The sequence below is a fragment of the Oncorhynchus masou genome, chromosome 6 (genome assembly GCF_036934945.1).
Source record: "Oncorhynchus masou masou isolate Uvic2021 chromosome 6, UVic_Omas_1.1, whole genome shotgun sequence".
Taxonomy (NCBI): domain Eukaryota; kingdom Metazoa; phylum Chordata; class Actinopteri; order Salmoniformes; family Salmonidae; genus Oncorhynchus; species Oncorhynchus masou.
This window is the reverse complement of record NC_088217.1, coordinates 49,772,565-49,792,368: the sequence shown is the minus strand read 5'-3', so window position 1 is coordinate 49,792,368 and position 19,804 is coordinate 49,772,565. Positions and strand designations below refer to the sequence as shown.

At 43.6% G+C, this 19,804-nt stretch overlaps 1 protein-coding gene across 2 annotated transcripts in view; it reads left to right on the top strand.

Annotated features, from left to right (window-relative positions):
• Positions 1-1,991: 1,991 nt before the first annotated feature.
• The window catches only part of si:dkey-264d12.5 (coiled-coil domain-containing protein 30), a 33,642-nt gene continuing 15,829 nt past the window's right edge, over positions 1,992-19,804 (top strand). For both annotated transcript variants that reach the window (XM_064968972.1, XM_064968971.1), the window contains exons 1-12: positions 1,992-2,265; positions 2,502-2,549; positions 5,049-5,225; positions 5,399-5,519; positions 5,945-6,177; positions 6,508-6,591; positions 7,354-7,513; positions 7,806-7,877; positions 8,100-8,215; positions 8,391-8,462; positions 8,643-8,728; positions 8,892-9,288. In XM_064968972.1, the coding sequence (XP_064825044.1) occupies positions 2,251-2,265; positions 2,502-2,549; positions 5,049-5,225; positions 5,399-5,519; positions 5,945-6,177; positions 6,508-6,591; positions 7,354-7,513; positions 7,806-7,877; positions 8,100-8,215; positions 8,391-8,462; positions 8,643-8,728; positions 8,892-9,288 (1,581 nt within the window). In that variant the 5' untranslated portion in view covers positions 1,992-2,250. The remainder of the gene's footprint in view (positions 2,266-2,501; positions 2,550-5,048; positions 5,226-5,398; positions 5,520-5,944; positions 6,178-6,507; positions 6,592-7,353; positions 7,514-7,805; positions 7,878-8,099; positions 8,216-8,390; positions 8,463-8,642; positions 8,729-8,891; positions 9,289-19,804) is intronic.

Below are 19,804 nucleotides of genomic sequence, written 5' to 3'. Positions count from 1 at the left end.
TGGCATGGTATACATACAATGGGGAATAATTAATACTTTGCTTTTAACTTGTCCATAACCCTACATCAAGTTGTAAGAGTAGAAAGATGTAATGTATGTGTTCAGTGTCAGTTTATAGAGACAGAAGGATCTTAACTGTCATAGCAACATACATTATTATTGCATTTGTCAGGAGCAATTTACCTCATGTATTTGTTTTGTCAAGTTGTATCCAAAGTCACACTATAGTTGAGTAGACTACCAGTTTAAAGTGATCCATTGCTTTGATATATGGGCAACTGTGTGGGAATATGGGAGATGTACTGTATAACTCATTCTGGGTTAGTCTGTCTCTAGTACAGTACAGTTGGCTACTGTTGTCAGGCTGGATTCAGTCAATGGGAGGAAATTACTTCTCATTAGAGACCACTTTTGAGTGAGTGGGAAAACTGAGACCACACAAGAAACCTAAACAAGTAGGCTAAAAGTTAACACAATAAGACAAACAAAAAGATTTTCACAAAATCTGCTTTATTTGAATGTAAAGGCAATATTTGACAACAAACATACAATAAAATAGAACAATCTAAAAAGACACCAAATTAACAAATGTACATTTTTCCATGAAGTGCCTTGTTAAGATTCAATGTAATTCAATTCCATTAAACTGAACACTGATATTTATTTTTGAATATAATGACCCCCTATTTTGATCTGAATTGCAGCTTGGTCTATGGTTGCATACAAGTTTTTTGTTGTTGTTGAAAATGTCCATAATATAGCTGCAGTAATAGTGGAATTATAGTGTTTCACAGTATTACTAACCCTCCAGTGATGTGATTGGCTGTGATATTCACTTATTGATGTCTCTCAACAGAGCTGCATCTGTTGTCAAAATGGGAAAGCTGCTTGTGGCTGTGTTATCTAGTGGAAATTGGGTCAAGTGGACAATGTAGAAATTCTGCTAAATTCTAGGTTTAGCACCTTTAAATTGGGAATTCAGAGGTGGGGGAGCCCTATTTGGAGGGGTTAGGTTAAGGTTTGAGCCAGGGTTGAACATAATGGTTATGCCAATATTAGGCTGATACTAGGGTTAGGGTTGAACTGGGGTGTAGGCATGAAGCTACGATTAAGTTAAGGTTGAAGTGGGATGTAGGCATGAAGCTAGGGTTAAGTTAGGGTTGAACTGGGGTGAAGTTATGATTAAGTTAGGGTTGAAGTGGGATGTAGGCATGAAGCTAGGGTTAAGTTAGGGTTGAACTGGGGTGAAGTTATGATTAAGTTAGGGTTGAAGTGGAATGTAGGCATGAAGCTAGGGTTAAGTTAGGGTTGAAGTGGGGTGTAGGCATGAAGCTAGGGTTAAGTTAGAATTGAAGTGGGGTGTAGGCATGAAGCTAGGGTTAAGTTAGGGTTGAAGTGGGACGTAGGCATGAAGCTAGGGTTAAGTAAGGGTTGAAGTGGGACGTAAGCATGAAGCTAGGGTTATGGTTGAAGTGGGATGTAGGCATGAATCTAGAGTTAAGTTAGGGTTGTGGTTAGGCTTGGTACTTGTATCCTACTGTCTATCCTACTATATCCTGACCACTAGCTCTATGTTTATAATTTATATAATGACGCCCCTATCTTGATCAGAATTTCAGCTTGGTCATTTGTTGCGTATATGTTGTGCATTATATGTGCGCCCTCTAGTGTTTCTGCTGTTATGGAGAAGGGTTGATGCAAAGTCCACAATCTTACGGTCATTCAGTTATATTCACCGTATTATTTCGATACAAAATGAAGATGATTTCCTAATTTAGTAGTAGGTCTGCGTATAAAAAATATTCAACTAACATGAGGAATGTTAAAGCCTATGATTGGGACAGTTGGCTACAAAAACGTACATATTCTAAACAGATTCATAGGCCATGGTGGCGTGGGTATATGTATTTTTTCTCGATGTTTCCTATTCTGTAGCCAGAAAATAGAAGCGAATGGTGCGCTGGTATCCCGGTGCGCGTTCACGACTCCGAAACAATCCACCCAGTCAAAAATAACGGTAGCCTATGATGGGAAGGGAGTGAGACCAACTGTGCACTGATCCGTGGCATACCGAGACAGACGAAAAATAACTGCGATCATGACACGTAAAATGAACAATACAATAGATAAATGTATCATGTTTTGAAATAAGGTTTATAAAGAGAAGGGTCAGAGAATGCCTTGTAAAAAAACGTATCCTTGTTTGGAAATAGTATTGGCTTGGGAGTCGTCGTCCATGCGTCTCGCTGGATGAGTGTTTCTACAGTAAGTCTGCTAACGCCTTTTGTATTCAGCCATGTCCGAACTAAAAACCCGTGAATTGTTCAATGCCTTATTACGCGATCCGTGGCTCTGGAATGCAATGCAACATTGTTGCGTCGCATAACGATAATGTGTTCCACTTTAGAAAGCGAGTTTGTTCCAGCCATTTTTTTGGGGAGAAGCAAATCACTTCTATGTCTTTTTGGGGATTAAACGCCTAAATAATAGTACTCTTCCAGTTGTTTCGAGTTGTCTCGCCTATCATGGAAGATACGGAGCAGAGTGAGGTAAGTCCCTCTTTCTTTCATAGTTTTACCATTTGATGTTGACGACTTTATACTAGCCTATTTGCAACTGTTAATCAACATTTACCATTCAACTTTTCGGACAACCCGTCAAAATAAGTTTATAAAGAGTACAGTATATAGGCTACAAACCCTCCATGACAGTGACAGACTTTCTCTGGCAAAACTAGAATTATGACTATAATCAACTGTCATTAACCGCAAACTTGATTTAACAGGATTTACCTTGGGCATTTTTCTCATAGTAAATTATAAATGTAAGATTCCTTTCCAAAAACGGCTCTTAAAATAGTTGGGAAGGTCTGGTGGTCATTTAAACAGCTGCACATTTCAGGCAAACCTCTCCTGACTATCCCAACTGCAGCTGACGCTAATAAGCAACAGTTGTTTCCCAAAGTCATGTGGATCCATAGTCTCAACAGTGTAGTCATCCACAGAGGAAGGAAAATGCGATACCTAGTCAGTTGCACAACTGAATGCAGTCAACCTAAATGTGTCTTCTGCATTTAACCCACCCCCTCTGAGAAAGTCTACTATATGTTTTTCATACTGAACAGTGCAGTGCATGAGTAGGGAGAAAAAAAAACATGAATAAATTATAGTTGAAGTCAGAAGTTTCAAACTAGTTTTTCAACCACTCCACAAATTTCTCTGCTAACAAACTATAGTTTGGTTAGGATATCTACTTTGTGCATGACAAGTATTTTTTCCAACAATTGTTTACAGACATATATTATTTCACTTATAATTCACTGTATCACAGTTCCAGTGGGTCAGAAGTTTAAATACACTAAGTTGACTGTACCCTGAAACCTATTGGAAGATTCCAGAAATTGATGTCATGGCTTTGGAAGCTTCTAATAGGCTAATTGACATCATTTCAGTCAATTGGAGGTGTACCTGTGGATGTATTTCAAGGCCTACCTTCAAACTCAGTGCCTCTTTGCTTGATATCATCAAAAGAAATCAGCCAAGACCTCATGAAAAAAAATTGTACACCTCCACAAGTCTGGTTCATTCGTGGGAGCAATTTCCAAATGTCTGAAGTTACCATGTTCATCTGTACAAACAATAGTACGCAGGTATAAACACCATGGGACCATGCAGCCGTCATACTGCTCAGGAAAGAGATGCGTTCTGTCTCCTAGAGGTGAACGTACTTTGGTGCAAAAAGTGCAAATCAATCCCAGAACAACAGCAAAGGACCTTGTTAAGATGCAGGAGGAAACGGGTACAAAGGAATATATACACAGTAAAATGAGCCCTATATCGACATAACCTGAAAGGCCACTCAGCAAGGAAGAAGCCACTGCTCCAAAACAGCCATATGGTTTGCAACTGCCAACGGGGACAAAGTCCTCTGGTCTGATGAAACAAAAATAGAACTGTTTGGCCATGATGATCATCATTATGTTTGGAGGAAAAAGGGGGAGACTTGCAAGCCGACGAAAACCATCCCAACAGTGAAGCATGGGGGTGGCAGCATCATGTTGTGGGGGTGCTTTGCTGCAGGAGGGACTGGTGCACTTCACAAAATAGATGGCATCATGAGGTAGGAAAACTATGTGGATGTATTGAAGCAACATTTCAAGACATCAGTCAGGAAGTTAAAGCCTGGTCGCAAATGGGTCTTCCAAATGGGCAATGACCCCAAGCATAGTTCCAAAGTTGTGGCAAAATGGCATAAGGACAACAAAGTCAATGCCATCACAAATCCCTGACCTCAATCCTATAGAACATTTGTGGGCAGAACTGAAAAAGCGTGTGCGAGCAAGGAGGCCTACAAACCTGACTCAGTTACACCTATTCTGTCAAGAGGAATGGGCCAAAATTCACCCAACCTATTGTGGGAAGCTTGTGGAAGGCTACCTGAAATGTTTGGCCCAAGTTAAACAATTTAAAGGCAATGCTACAAAATGCTAATGGAGTGTGTTAACTTCTGACCCGCTGGGAATGTGATGAAAGAAATAAAAGCTTAAATAAATCATACTCTACTATTATTCTGACATTTCACATTCTTCGAATAAAGTGGTGATCCTAACTGACCTAAGACGAGGACTTTCTACTCTGATTAAATGTCAGGAATTGTGAAAAACTTAGTTTAAATGTGTTTGGCTAAGGTGTATGTAAACTTCCGACTTCAACTGTATGTGTCAGAGATACAGTCTGTGCCTCTTCATCAAAGTGCCATTTGATAAGTGTCTCAGGTGCATCCCATTGCCCAGTACCCAGAGCAGATCCCCTGCCTGTCAGAGCAGAAGGATGTTCTAGCCCAGGAGGAGAAGCATGGAGAATGTGGTCTCCCAGAGTTTCACTTTGTTTTTGCCTTGTCTTTGGCCATCTTCATAGCAGCTATTTGCTTTCCAGCTGATAGTCAATCATCATACAATTGCAAGAAACAGCATTGAGACATTCCATTCAATGGAAGGTGCCTATCAGTGTCTGATCTCTGTGGTTGTCTCTCTGTCATGTTAACCCCAGGAGGAGCTGGAGCATGTGGTCCTCTGTCTGCAGGAGGAGGGCATGGCCCCCGGGGCCTCAGTGAAGGAGCAGCTGGGTTTCCTATGGAGGCTGTTCCAGCACAGCGAGGGTCGCCTCGTTGCCGTGACCCATGACCTGGACAGCCTACGAGCACGCCACTCTGCCGAGATGGCCGAGGTGAGCCATTACCCAGAGTTTTGTCTGTGATGCTACACACTGTACTGTACAGGCTGCACATACATTCATCTCAATACTTTTTCTCTGATTGGCAATGTGGTGGGTACAGGAACTCACTCATCTGGCTTCAGCCAAAGCTCAGGGCCTGAGCTGATGATATGTGTCTGTCTCAGGTGCAGAGGTACCTGGAGCACATCCGTAGCCTATCAGAGAAGAGGGATGCCCTGGCTCAGGAGTACGAGCAGGAGAATGAGGTCCTCAGGGCCCAGCTGCAACGCCTGACACTCCAGCAAGGTGGGACATAGAACCCAGATAAGATGTGAAAAATGTAACCCTATGGAAACAAATGAACCTTTGGAACGAATAACCATGTTGCTTTAAAAAAAAAATTTGTCAACAGTCTTTTTTTTTGGTATGTGTATTCCACATCAAATGTAATTATTGAACAATCATGTCATCACAATTCTCTTTCAATTATACGTTCTAGTTTGATTTCATACATCTTTTCCTTTTTATAATGATTCATGTCTCAAGTCTACAAAAATACAATCTAAACGCACATATGGTTCTTTGTGTGTAGGATTCAAATGTGTATCCCATTCCCTGTCAAATCAGTGTCCTTGCCAATGTGTAATAGTCCCCTTTTAAGTGAAGTGTTGTAGGTATTGCACTTACACAGTAAGGAAGAAAATAAAGTGTGTGTGTGTGTGTGTGTGCAGATGCCCAGATGAATGAGGTGGCTGAGATGTTGTACCAGGAGGGCCTGGCAGAAGTGATTCCCAGCAGCCACAGTGAACAGGTGGCCTACCTGCTGGTGGAGAGGGCCTCCCTGCTGGAGAGACCTGATGACCCCCAGGCCCCGCAAGTCCCTGATGCCCAGGCAGGCACCCCATCTGCCAGCCAGCAGGAGACACAGTCCCAGACTCAGTGCACCAAAGAGAGCATGGACCAGGTGAGACCAACTCGCTGTCTCATGCTTTCTCTCAGTCCAAGATTATACTGAGTTTATATGAGAGGATTAGGGCTAACCAAAGTACTTTAGAAGTCACATTTATTTTCTTGTTCAGTTTGTTCCAGTGGTTTAGTAACTGTCACAAATGATACATGAAGATATATAGTTACATGGAGATACTATAGTTGGTTCATGTTGTTATAGTGAATTTGCTAAATCAGGGTGTCATAGACATTGGATGTGCTGCAGCTCCGCTGGTAAGACCATGGAGAGGGAAGATGATCCAGTCTGTGACTAAACTGTTAATTCATTCCACTGTCTTTCCACAAGGGGGCACCCTCACGTGGCCAGAGCCCATGGAAGAGGCTCTTTGGACTCCGCAAGGCAGCTCAGAGCAAACAGGCTTTGGCCTCAGTATGTCCATTTAGATAATACTGCATCCCAGTTAACACTTAGCCAAGCCTGAATAAGATGCTCTAGTTTATGTTGAAACTCTTCAGCATGGTGATGGGACCCCTTGTGCATGCCCTCTAATTGCTGTGTTTGCTGTATCTCTTTCCTGTTCTCTTTGCAGCTTGACGTTTATTGGGATGAGTCTTGTCCTTGAGGAAGAACTGTGCGATTTCTGCCAGATGGGTCAAAATTGGCTATATTGAAACAATTAATCAAAACAAAAATATGCTTTTTGGTCTTTATTTAAAGTTACGGTTAGGCATTAGGGTTAGCAGTGTGGTTAAAGTTAGGGTTAATGATTTTATGACGTTGTGGCTGTGCCAGCTGGTGACCACTCTGAAGAGCTGCCTCCAGAACAAGATTCATGAGGAAAACGCTAACTCTTTCTAGTTAACATGGTTCCATGTTTCTGGGTGTGTGGATGTAATGGGTATTTTGGAGTCTACACCCCTCAGTGTCAATGGTCTCTTGTCTGAACCAAATGCATGTACTGCACGTGTGATTTCCTGACCAATTTTTTTCATTTTTATCGAATGTTTCTGTTTATTCCGTTTTAACCTTCTCGGCGTGAGGATTAGCTAAGGCCTCACAACAGTGATCTTTCAAATGACTCCACCTTTTCCTGCAGAGAATGATTTGTCAAATCAATAGTACTCCTGTAGACAGCGATGATAGATTCCTCTCCGTGCTCAGTGTTGTGGTCTGCTCTCTCTCCCTCCCCAGGTTGAGCTCAGGCCGGGGTCAGGGCTCGGTGTGGAGCGGGAGTGGGCCCGTCTAGAGAGAGACCTGGAGGAGGCATCACGCCGCTTGGCCATGGCCCACAGAGAGATCCGACGTCTGACTGATGAGCTCGAGTCAGCCCGCATGACCCAGAGTGCCTATGGTGAGGCCAGATTTCACACAGCCCGTTTCTCTGCTAAGTGACGGTAATAGTTACTATTCAAATCAAATGTTATTTGTCACATGCGCCAAATACAACAGGTGTAGACCTTGACGTGAAATGCTTACTTACAAGCCCTTAACCAACAATGCAGTTAAGGAAAATATTTCCTAAATAAACTAAAGTAAAAAATAAAAGAGCAACTGTATTAATGTGTGCATTTTTTGTGTGCCAGTTGTGTGCTATGTATTTCTCTGACGTCGGTCTTGAATAAGTATATGTGTGCTTTACCCAGAGCCAGAGCTGCAGGGGGCCCAGGAGGAGGTAGAACAGCTCAGACAGGAAGTGGAAAAGCTCAAGAAATGTGGTAAGAAGATATTTACTTTACATTTTGGATTACTGTAAAAAAATAAAAAATAAAAAATCCTTTGTGGAGCATTTACAGAGAACAGCCTTTCAGAATGTCAAAGGAACTGCACCGTATCGCTTTAGGCTTTTCCAGAAGTATGACTGACTGACTGACTAACTGGTGTGGAGACAGTGACACCCATAGTTTGGAGGGTAAAATATCCCTTTGTCCTTCCTATAGACGTGGTAGAGTTGCGTAAGGCCACGGAGCTGAATGATCGTCTGGACCAGGAGATCAGAGCCCTCAGGACAAGGGTGCGCACCATGGACGCAGAGAGAAAGACCCTCCTAGAGACGGTAATCTGCCATTCCTGGATTCAGTTATCCCCCCCCCCCTCCTTAAATTGTCATAAAGAAATGGATCATGGACAAGATGCAGTCATTTTGGCTACAATGTGTGTGTGGGGGGGGGGGGGGGGGTGAAGTTCACGATAGTTACTGTATGTAATGTGCTCATGCTGTTGTTCCCTAGGTGGAGAAAATGAAGCACTCTGACAACGCGGCTAAGATCCACCCAGAAGCACTGCAGCTTAACTTGGCTAAGGTACAACCAAACGCAGTATGGAGATGAGACCCCATCAAACTACAACAAATCAGCTATTGATATCACCATCTTTATAGAAATATCTGTTGCTTCAAAAATAATTGAAGTGGTCATGCAGTAGGGTTTGTCTTTCAAACATTGCCTGTCACTTAACTGCCTGTCCTGTGTTGTGTGTTTCAGGGAGAAGGGATAGCCGCCCCTCAGATGCACACCGTCTGTCTCCAGACAGAACTACTGCTCCTGGACCAGGTCAAGACCCATGAAAGGTCCCACCTTAACTTTGTCTCGAGAACTTAGCCCAAAACCAAACCCAGTATAATCTCAGATTTGTGTTGGCTGATAGTAGATGCTATTCCAGTTAATTCATTTGAAGGTGGAAAGGAAAGTGAAATCTGTTGTCAGATGGTGATGTGTCTCTCTTTCATGCAGACGCCTCCAGCAGTCCGAGACCAAGGACAAGCTGAACGATGTGCGGCGTCAACTGCAGGGGCTGCAGGAGAAATACGATGAGCTGCTGAATGTTACGAAGAAGGCAGAGGAGTACGAGGACTACGATGAGCTGAAGAAGCAGAGAGAAGAGGAGGAGAAGGTTCTGGAGCTGCTGATGGATAAGACCGAGGAGGTGGAGGAGGAGTATGAGGTACTGAAGACTAAAAAAGAGGAGGCGGAGAGGGTGTATGAGGAGCTGAAGATTAAGATAGACGAGGAGAAGAAGGAATATGAACGTCTGGAGAATATGAGGGAGGAGCTGGAGTTGAAGCTGGATGAAGCTCTTGGCCGGAGCAAGAAGCAGCATAGTAGTCAGGCGGTGGAACTGCAGCTTAAGGTGAGGATGACTCCTGTCCGTCTGATGTAGTACTATGCTGTGGCCACTAGCAGGGGCTACCGATTTAGTGTGAATGGGCTGGTTGGGACCAATTATGTGTCTATGGTTAAGACCTGTCAATGTTTCTCAAATTTGTTAATGGAAACTTACAAGTTTTAAGTTTGATAGAATAGTAACATAATATCGACTTCTCACAGCAAATTGCTTAAATTCACGTTTATATTTAATCTTAAAAATCATCTTACAATTTAAATCCTCTTTCCTGACTACCTTTCCCAAGGAATTATGTAGTTTTGTTTTTACTGTCTATATCCCACACAGTGACCCATTGATTGAAAGCAGCTGATGTTAATGGCTTGTGCTGTGTTTTTCATGGATTTAGCGGGTATTCATTTGACATGGCAGCTTGGTTGCGCTCTCTTTCTTCATTTAACGTCACCCTCCATTGTGTGCCACAGACGGTGTATTGTGTACAATAGCTGTGGGCGCAGGCCTGCTGTTGATGTATTGATGGATGATGGACATGTTGTTCTGGGTCATGACTGGTAGAGGAGATATTACCCAGTCAGCAAAATTACGTTGAGAAGACGTCTTTTAGACATCCGTTCCCGATGTTGACATCACATGCATTTCAGTGACTGAATGAAAGGTTCGAAAGCCTATTTACCGGATGTTTAATACACGTATTTTCCAGACATCAATAAAATACGCCTTATATTGACGTCAAAAAGACACAGCCTGACGGTAAATGCGTAGTGGGTACCTTGAAATCCAGAACCTGTTTTAAGGTAACATTCCACTTCCTATAATCCTTGTCCTGACAAAATCAAGAAGTGGAAAGACAGCAGAAACAGACTGGTACCCAGGCTAAAGAGATATTGTCTAAAATAGGGAAATCTCAGTTAATCCATGTTTTGATTAGAAAACAACCTGTTTTGAGGAGGTATCTTGCTACTTTATTGAGACAGTTATGAAATTACAGAAGGGGAGACGGGTACATGGGAGAAACAGTTTGAAGGGTTGGAGTGAGGAATTAAACCCAAGTCTATGGGTTGTTTGAAGGAACTTCTTTGTTGTAATATCTCAAATAGACGTAGCAGTTTCACCAAGTACCAAATGCTTCCTCAATAGGGGCCCGTTTCTTCAAGATGGCGTCGGAGGGGAGGGCTGCCGTCTTATCGGCGCTTAACCAACCATGTGATGTTTGTTTTTTTTGCCTTGTTTGTAACTTGTTTTGTACATAATGTTGCTGCTACCGTCTCTAATGACCGAAAATAGCTTCTGGACATCAGAACATTACTCACCTCGAATGGGACGGAGAGTTCTTTCTTCTTCACTGAGTTGGACACGAGGGATATACTACAAACACCAGGCCCAGATCTGTGATTTGCTGGAAAAGGAAACGTAGGTCTTGCGGAAAGAGATCAGGATGCCTTGTGAGGATCAGGCGACTAGTGGCTAATCTGCCCCTGCCTTTCATTCTGCTAGATAACGTTCAATCGATGGAAAATAAATGGGACAATCTGAAAGCACGTATATCCTACCAACGGGACATTAAACATTGTAATATCTTATGTTTCACCGAGTCGTGGCTGAACGACGTCTTTAAGAACATACAGCTGGGGGGTTATACACTATCGGCGGGACAGAACAGCAGCCTCTGGTAAGACACTGGGCGGGGGCCTATGCATATTTGTAAACAATAGCTGGTGAACAATATCTAAGGAAGTCTCAAGGTTTTGCTCGCCTGAGGTAGAGTATCTCATGATAAGCTGTAGACCACACTATCTACCTAGAGAGTTTCTGTATTTTTCGTAGCTGTCTACATGCCACCACAGACCGAGGCTGGCACTAAGACTGCACTCAATCAGTTTTACCTAATTTCTATCAGCAAGTTAAATGTGCAACCAGAGGGGAAAACAATTCTAGACCACATTTACTCCACACACAGAGACGCATAGAAAGCTCTCCCTCCATTTGGTAAATCTGACCATAACTCTATCCCCCTGATTCCTGCTTACAAGCACAAACTGAAGCAGGAAGCTCCAGTGACTCGGCCTATAGAAATCGTGGTCAGATGAAGCAGATGCTAAACTGCAGGACTGTTTTGCTAGCACAGACTGGAATATGTTCCGGGATTCTTCCGATGGTATTGAGGAGTACACCACATCAGTCACTGGCTTTATCAATAAGTGCATCGATGACGTTGTCTCCACAGTTACTGTACATGCATACCCCAACTAGAAGCCATGAATTACAGCCAACATTCGCACTGAGCTAAAGCTTCTTTCAAGGAGTGGGACTCTAACCCGGAAGAAGAAATTTTACTATGCCCTCTGACAAACCATGAAACAGGCAAGCGTCAATACAGGACTTAAATCAAATCGTACTACACCGGCTGACACTTGTTGGATGTGGCAGGGCTTGCAAACTATTACAGACTACAAAGGGAAGCACAGCCGAGAGCTGCCCAGTGATATGAGCCTACCAGACAAGCTAAATAACTTCTATGCTCGCTTTGAGGCAAGTAACATTGAAACATGCATGAGAGCGTCAGCTGTTCTGGACGACTGTGTGTTGACGCTCTCCGCAGCCGATGTGAGTAAGAGCTTTTAAACAGGTCAACATTCACAAGGCCGCTGGGCCAGACGGATTACCAGGACGTGTACTCCGGGCATGCGCTGACCAACTGGCAAATGTCTTCACTGACATTTTCAAACTCTCCCTTTCTGAGTCTGTAATAGCAACGTATTTCAAGCAGACCACTATAGTCTCTGTGCCAAAGAACACTAAGGTAACTTGGCTAATTGACTACCGGCCAATAGCACTCACGTCTGTAGCCATGAAATGCTTTGAAAGGCTGGTCATGGCTCACATCAACACCATTATCCCAGAAACCCTAGACCCACTCCAATTTGCATACTGCACCAACAGATCCACTGATGCAATCTCTATTGCACTCCACACTGCCCTTTTCCACCTGGACAAAAGGAACACCTATGTGAGAATGCTGTTCATTGACTACAGCTCAGTGTTCAACACCATAGTGCCCTCAAAGCTCATCACTAAGCTAAGGACCCTGGGACTAAACACCTCCCTCTGCAACTGGATCCTGGACTTTCTGACAAGCCACCCCCAGGTGGTAAGGGTAGGTAACAACACATCCGCCACACTGATCCTCAACACGGGGTTCCCTCAGGGGCGCGTGCTCAGTCCCGTCCTGTACTCCCTGTTCACTCATGACTGCACGACCAGGCACGACTCCAACACATTAAGTTTGATGACACAACAGTGGTAGGCCTGATCACGGACAACGATGAGACAGCCTATAGGGAGGTCAGAGACCTGACCGTGTGGCGCAAGGACAACAACCTCTCCCTCAGCGTGATCAAGACAAAGGAGATGATTGTGGACTACAGGAAAAGGAGGATGAGAATGCCCCCATTCTCATCGATGGGGCTGTAGTGGAGCAAGTTGAGAGCTTCAAGTTCCTTGGAGTCCACATCACCAACAAACTAACATGGTCCAAGCACACCAAGACAGTCATGAAGAGGGCACAACAAAACCTATTCACCCCCAGGAGACTGAAAAGATCTGGCATGGGTCCTCAGATCCTCAAAAGGTTTTACAGCTGCACCATCGAGAGCATCCTGATGGGTTGCATCACTGCCTGGTATGGCAACTGCTCAGCCTCCGACCGCAAGGCACTACAGAGGGTAGTGCCTACAGCCCAGTACATCACTGGGGCCAAGCTTCCTGCCATCCAGGACCTCTATACCAGGCGGTGTCAGAGGAAGGCCCTAACAATTGTCAAAGACTCCAGCCACCCTAGTCATAGACTGTTCTCTCTGCTACCGCACGGGCATGCGGTTCCGGAGCGCCAAGTCTAAGTCCAAGAGGCTTCTAAACAGCTTCTATCCCCCAAGCCATTAAACTCATTAACAGCTAATCAAATGGCCACGCTGCTGCTACTCTATAATATCTATGCACAGCCACTTTAATAACTCCACCTACATGTACATAATTACCTCGACACCGGTGCCCCCGCACGTTGACTCTGTACCGGTACCCCCTGTATATAGCCCGGCTATTGTTATTTACTGCTGCTCATTAATTATTTGTTATTCTTATCTCTTACTTTTATTTTCTAAAAACTGCATTCTTGGTTAAGGTCTTGTAAGTAAGCATTTCAATGTAAAGTCTACACCTGTTGTATTTGGCACATGTGACAAATAAAATTTGATTTGATAGTCCAGGAGGAAGAACACAAACTATCCAGACAGCAGCAGATGACTATGCAGGTTCTGACCACAGTGAGTCCACTTTACTGTGCCAACAGGACAACCCTAACCCATCAGTCACAGGATCACTAGGGGCCCAATTCAGACTTATGAAATGTATGCCTTTTCTACGCATTTTGATTCAAGCACTTCTCAGTATTTGGTATTCAGACTTCACTTAGACTGTTTTTGTTTTATTTATTTAACTTGGCAAGTCAGTTAAAAATACATTATTTACAATGACGGCCAACCAGGGAACAGTGGGTTAACTGCCTTTGTCAGGGGCAGAATGACAGAATTTTACCTTGTCAGCTCAGTGTAACGCTCGTCTGAAGAAGAGGACCAAAGCGCAGCGTGGGACGTGTTTTATGATTATTTATTCAAACTGAACACGGAAACAAAATAACAAAGTGGAACAAAACGAAACAGTTCTGCCTGGTGCAAACACAAAACAGAAAACAACTACCCACAAAACACAGGTAGGAAAAAGCTGCGTAAGTATAACTCTCAATCAGAGACGACGATAGATAGCGGCCTCTGATTGAGAACAACACCCGGCCAAACCCAAAGAAATAGAAAACATAGAAATAAAGAAACGAGAATGCCCACCCTAGTCACACCCTGACCTAACCAAAATAGAGAATTAAAAACCTCTCTATGGCCAGGGTGTGAGACTCAGGGATTCGATCCAGCAACCTTTTGTTTACTGGCCCAACGCCCAAACCACTAGGCTACCTGCCGCCCCATTTTTTAATGAGTGCATTTTGTAAGTGGCTAGTATGCATCAACTACCTTTAACTAAAACCACGGCAAAGGTTTTTCCTACAAACTTTGGTTTGAATCGTGATGTCCGGAATTTGTTTTTCTCTCCATATTGAAGTAAGCAGTGCGAAGTTCGTTCATCAATGCCAAAAGAGTCAATCATTGAAACCAGACCGTAGTCACTGTGTTGCCTTGGTGTACATTTTATTAGAATTTTGTTGACAGACTCACTATAATATATAGAGAGAACGGGTTCAGAATATTAAGGATCAATGAAAGATAGCTATCAAAATATCTGTTTCAGCACTAATTGGTAAAATTACCTAATCTTGTATATTTTAGGAATCAACCTTGATCAAATCAAATTTTATTTGTCACATACACATGGTTAGCAGATGTTAATGCGAGTGTAGCGAAATGCTTGTGCTTCTAGTTCCGACAATGCAGTAATAACCAACAAGTAATCTAACTAACAATTCCTAAACTACTGTCTTATACACAAGTGTAAGGGGATAAAGAATATGTACATAAAGATATATGAATGAGTGATGGTACAGAGCAGCATAGGCAAGATACAGTAGATGGTATCGAGTACAGTATATACATATAAGATGAGCATGTAAACAAAGTAGCATAGTTAAAGTGGCTAGTGATACATGTATTACATAAAGATGCGGTAGATGATATAGAGTACAGTATATACGTATACATATGAGATGAATAATGTATGTAAACATTATATTAGGTAACATTGTTTAAAGTGGCTAGTGATATATTTGACATCATTTCCCATCAATTCCCATTATTAAAGTGGCTGGAGTTTAGTCAGTGTGTTGGCAGAAGCCACTCAATATTAGTGGTGGCTGTTTAACAGTCTGATGGCCTTGAGATAGAAGCTGTTTTTCAGTCTCTCGGTCCCAGCTTTGATGCACCTGTACTGACCTCGCCTTCTGGATGATAGCGGGGTGAACAGGCAGTGGCTCGGGTGGTTGTTGTCCTTGATGAGCTTTATGGCCTTCCTGTAATATTGGGTGGTGTAGGTGTCCTGGAGGGCAGGTAGTTTGCCCCCGGTGATGCGTTGTGCAGACCTCACTACCCTCTGGAGAGCCTTACGGTTGTGGGCGGAGCAGTTGCCATACCAGGCGGTGATACAGCCCGCCAGGATGCTCTCGATTGTACATCTGTAGAAGTTTGTGAGTGCTTTTGGTGACAAGCCAAATTTCTTCAGCCTCCTGAGGTTGAAGAGGCGCTGCTGCGCCTTCTTCACGATGCTGTCTGTGTGGGTGGACCAATTCAGTTTGTCTGTGATGTGTATGCCGAGGAACTTAAAACTTACTACCCTCTCCACTACTGTTCCATCGATGTGGATAGGGGGGTGTTCCCTCTGCTGTGACCTGAAGTCCACAATAATCTCCTTAGTTTTGTTGACATTGAGTGTGAGGTTATTTTCCTGACACCACACTCCGAGGGCCCTCACCTCCTCCCTGTAGGCCGTCTCGTCGTTGTTGGTAATCAAGCCTACCACTGTTGTGTCGTTCGCAAACTTGATGATTGAGTTGGAGGCGTGTGTGGCCACGCAGTCGTGGGTGAACAGGGAGTACAGGAGAGGGCTCAGAACGCACCCTTGTGGTGCCCAAGTGTTGAGGATCAGCGGGGTGGAGATGTTGTTGCCTACCCTCACCACCTGGGGCGGCCCGTCAGGAAGTCCAGTACCCAGTTGCACAGGGCGGGGTCGAGACCCAGGGTCTCAAGCTTGGAGGGTACTATGGTGTTAAATGCCGAGCTGTAGTCGATGAACAGCATTCTCACATAGGTATTCCTCTTGTCCAGATGGGTTTGGGCAGTGTGCAGTGTGGTTGAGATTGCATTTGGGCGGTAAGCAAATTGGAGTGGGTCTAGGGTGTCAGGTAGGGTGGAGGTGATATGGTCCTTGTCTAGTCTCTCAAAGCACTTCATGATGACGGAAGTGAGTGCTACGGGGCGGTAGTCGTTTAGCTCAGTTACCTTAGCTTTCTTGGGAACAGGAACAATGGTGGCCCTCTTGAAGCATATGGAAACAGCAGACTGGGTAGGGATGGATTGAATATGTCCGTAAACACACCAGCCAGCTGGTCTGCGCATGCTCTGAGGGCGTGGCTGGGGATGCCGTCTGGGCCTGCAGCCTTGCGAGGGTTAACACGTTTAAATGTTTTACTCACCTCGGCTGCAGTGAAGGAAAGTCTGCATGTTTTCGTTGCAGGCCGTGTCAGTGGCACTGTGTTGTCCTCAAAGCGGGCAAAAAGTTATTTAGTCTGCCTGGGAGCAAGACATCCTGGTCCGTGACTGGGCTGGTTTTCTTTTTGTAATCCGTGATTGACTGTAGACCCTGCCATATACCTCTTGTGTCTGAGCCGTTGAATTGAGATTCTACTTTGTCTCTATACTGACGCTTAGCTTGTTTGATTGCCTTGCGGAGGGAATAGCTGCACTGTTTGAATTCGGTCATGTTTCCGATCACCTTGCCCTGATTTAAAAGCAGTGGTTCGCGCTTTCAGTTTCACGCGAATGCTGCCATCAATCCACGGTTTCTGGTTTGGGAATGTTTTAATCGTTGCTATGGGAACGACATCTTCAACGCACATTCTAATGAACTCGCACACCGAATCAGCGTATTCGTAAATGTTGTTGTCTGACGCAATACGAAACATATCCCAGTCCACGTGATGGAAGCAGTCTTGGAGTGTGGAATCAAATTGGTCGGACCAGCGTTGGACAGACCTCAGCGTGGGAGCTTCTTGTTTTAGTTTCTGTCTGTAGGCAGGGATCAACAAAATGGAGTTGTAGTCAGCTTTTCCGAAAGGAGGGCGGGGCAGGGCCTTATATGCGTCGCGGAAGTTAGAATAGCAATGATCCAAGGTTTTGCCAGCCCTGGTTGCGCAATCGATATGCTAATGCATTTTAGGGAGTCTTGTTTTCAGATGAGCCTTGTTAAAATCCCCAGCTACAATGAATGCAGCCTCAGGTTGTATGGATTCCAGTTTGCAAAGAGTCAAATAAAGTTCGTTCAGAGCCATCTGTGTCTGCTTGGGGGGGAATATATACGGCTGTGATTATAATCGAAGAGAATTCCCTTGGTAGATAATGCGGTCAACACTTGATTGTGAGGAATTCTAAATCAGGTGAACAGAAGGATTTGAGTTCCTGTATGTTTTTGTGATCACACCACGTCTCGTTAGCCATAAGGCATACGCCCCCGCCCCTCTTCTTACCAGAAAGATGTTTGTTTCTGTCGGTGCGATGCGATGAGAAACCAGCTGGCTGCACCGACTCCGATAGCGTCTCTCCAGTGAGCCATGTTTCCGTGAAGCAAAGAACATTACAGTCTCTGATGTCCCTCTGGAATGCTACACTTGCTCGGATTTCATCAACCTTGTTGTCAAGAGACTGGACATTGGCGAGAAGTATACTAGGGAGTGGTGCACGATGTGCCCGTCTCTGGAGTCTGACCAGAAGACCGCCTCGTTTCCCTCTTTTACAAAGTCATTTTATTGGGTCGCGGGCTGGGATCCATTCCGTTGTCCTGGGTGAAAGGCAGAACACATGATCTGCTTCGCGAAAGTCATTCTTGGTCGTACTGATGGTGAGCTGACGCTGCTCTTATATACAGTAGTTCTTCTCGACTGTATGTAATGAAACTTAAGATGACCTGGGGTACTAATGTAAGAAATAACACATAAAAAAAAGAAACTGCATAGTTTCCTAGGAACGCAAAGCGAGGCGGCCATCTCTGTCGGCGCAGGAAGTCTAAAAAATGTAAAACGTTTAGGAGAGCCTTTACACACTAAATATATTGTTTGATAAAAAATACAACGGTTTGATTATTAATCCTGAAAGTTGCCATTCAGTTGTTCAATCCATTAAATACTGGAAGGGGAGAAGCGTGTAACAGTAGAGGTTGACCAAAGGTCCTATAAATCGACTCTAATCCTCACTGATCATGGAACTGATATGACAACAGTCCAGTCGTCGTTTTCCAGGCTCCAGGTTTAAACTGCCAGGCTTGGTTTGCATTCCGTGACGATTCCATGAAGTGGGCGACATGTCACAAGTTATTGAACAACTTGTAATATGTTAAATATGATCTATTATTGCTTTTGAGCAATAGGGCTGAAATTTAAACATCTAGAGTGCACAAAGGTTCAATTTGGCCCAACTGTCACTCTTCGCTGATTTGGCTTGTCATCTCATTTGGCTTGTGTCTCCAAGATTTATCCCTGCAAGTTATACGGCCATACAATTTAAATTCTGTAAGCACAGCATTTCATATACTTCAGTGTGGGAACGGGGCACACACAGCCTACCTGTCATGTTGATATGCTTCAGTTTGCTGCCATATGACTGGTTTCACATTTGTCTCCATAGATCATGAGGTAAAATACATCTAAAACAATTTATATTTTATATTTATAATTTATATTTACAATCCCCTTATCCAAACGGATTGATAATTTACCTAGCTCTTATCAATAGCTCTCATCAATTAGTAAATTACAGTGCATGGAGAATTAGTGAATACCACTGGTGTTACAGCATGAAGTGTTTATTTTTATTTTTTTACACACTTATTTATTTCACTATGTCAATAGGTCTTTGTTGTAAATGTTTTGGTGCCAAACTGGTGGCAGTTGTGAAAAAAGAAAATAGTTAGAAGAGATGCAGAGTTAATGTCCTTTTTGATTGTATGCTTTTTTCATTAATTAGACCAAAAAAGTGTTCAACAAATATATTTTGATTTGTCACCTTTTGTATGACAGCTTTGCACACTCTTGGCATTCTCTCAACCAGCTTCATGAGGTAGTCATTTGGAATACATTTCAATTAACAGGTGTGCTTTGTTAAAAGTAATTAGTCATTTGTGGAATTTGTTTCCTTCGTAATGCGTTTGAGCCAATCAGTTGTGTTGTGACAAGGTAGGGGTAGTATATAGAAGATAGCCCTATTTGGTAAAAGACCAAGTCCATATTATGGCAAGAACAGCTCAGATAAGCAAAGAGAAATGACAGTCCATCATTACTTTAAGACATGAAGGTCAGTCAATCCAATTGCAGTTGCAAAAATCATCAAGCGCTATGATGAAACTGTCTCTCATGAGGACCGCCACAGGAAAGGAAGACCCAGAGTTACCTCTGCTGTAGAGGATAAGTTCATTATCCGAACTGCACCTCAGATTGCAGCCCAAAATGCTTCAGAGTTCAAGTAACAGACTATCTCAACATCAGCTGTTCAGAGGAGACTGCGTGAATCAGGCCCTCATGGTCAAATTGCTGCAAAGAAACCACTACTAAAGGACACCAATAATAAGAAGAGACTTGATTGGGCCAAGAAACACGAGTAATGACCATTAGACTGTTGGAAATCTGTCCTTTGGTCTGATGAGTCCAAATCTGAGATTTTTGGTTCCAACCGCTGTGTCTTTGTGAGACGCAGAGTAGGTG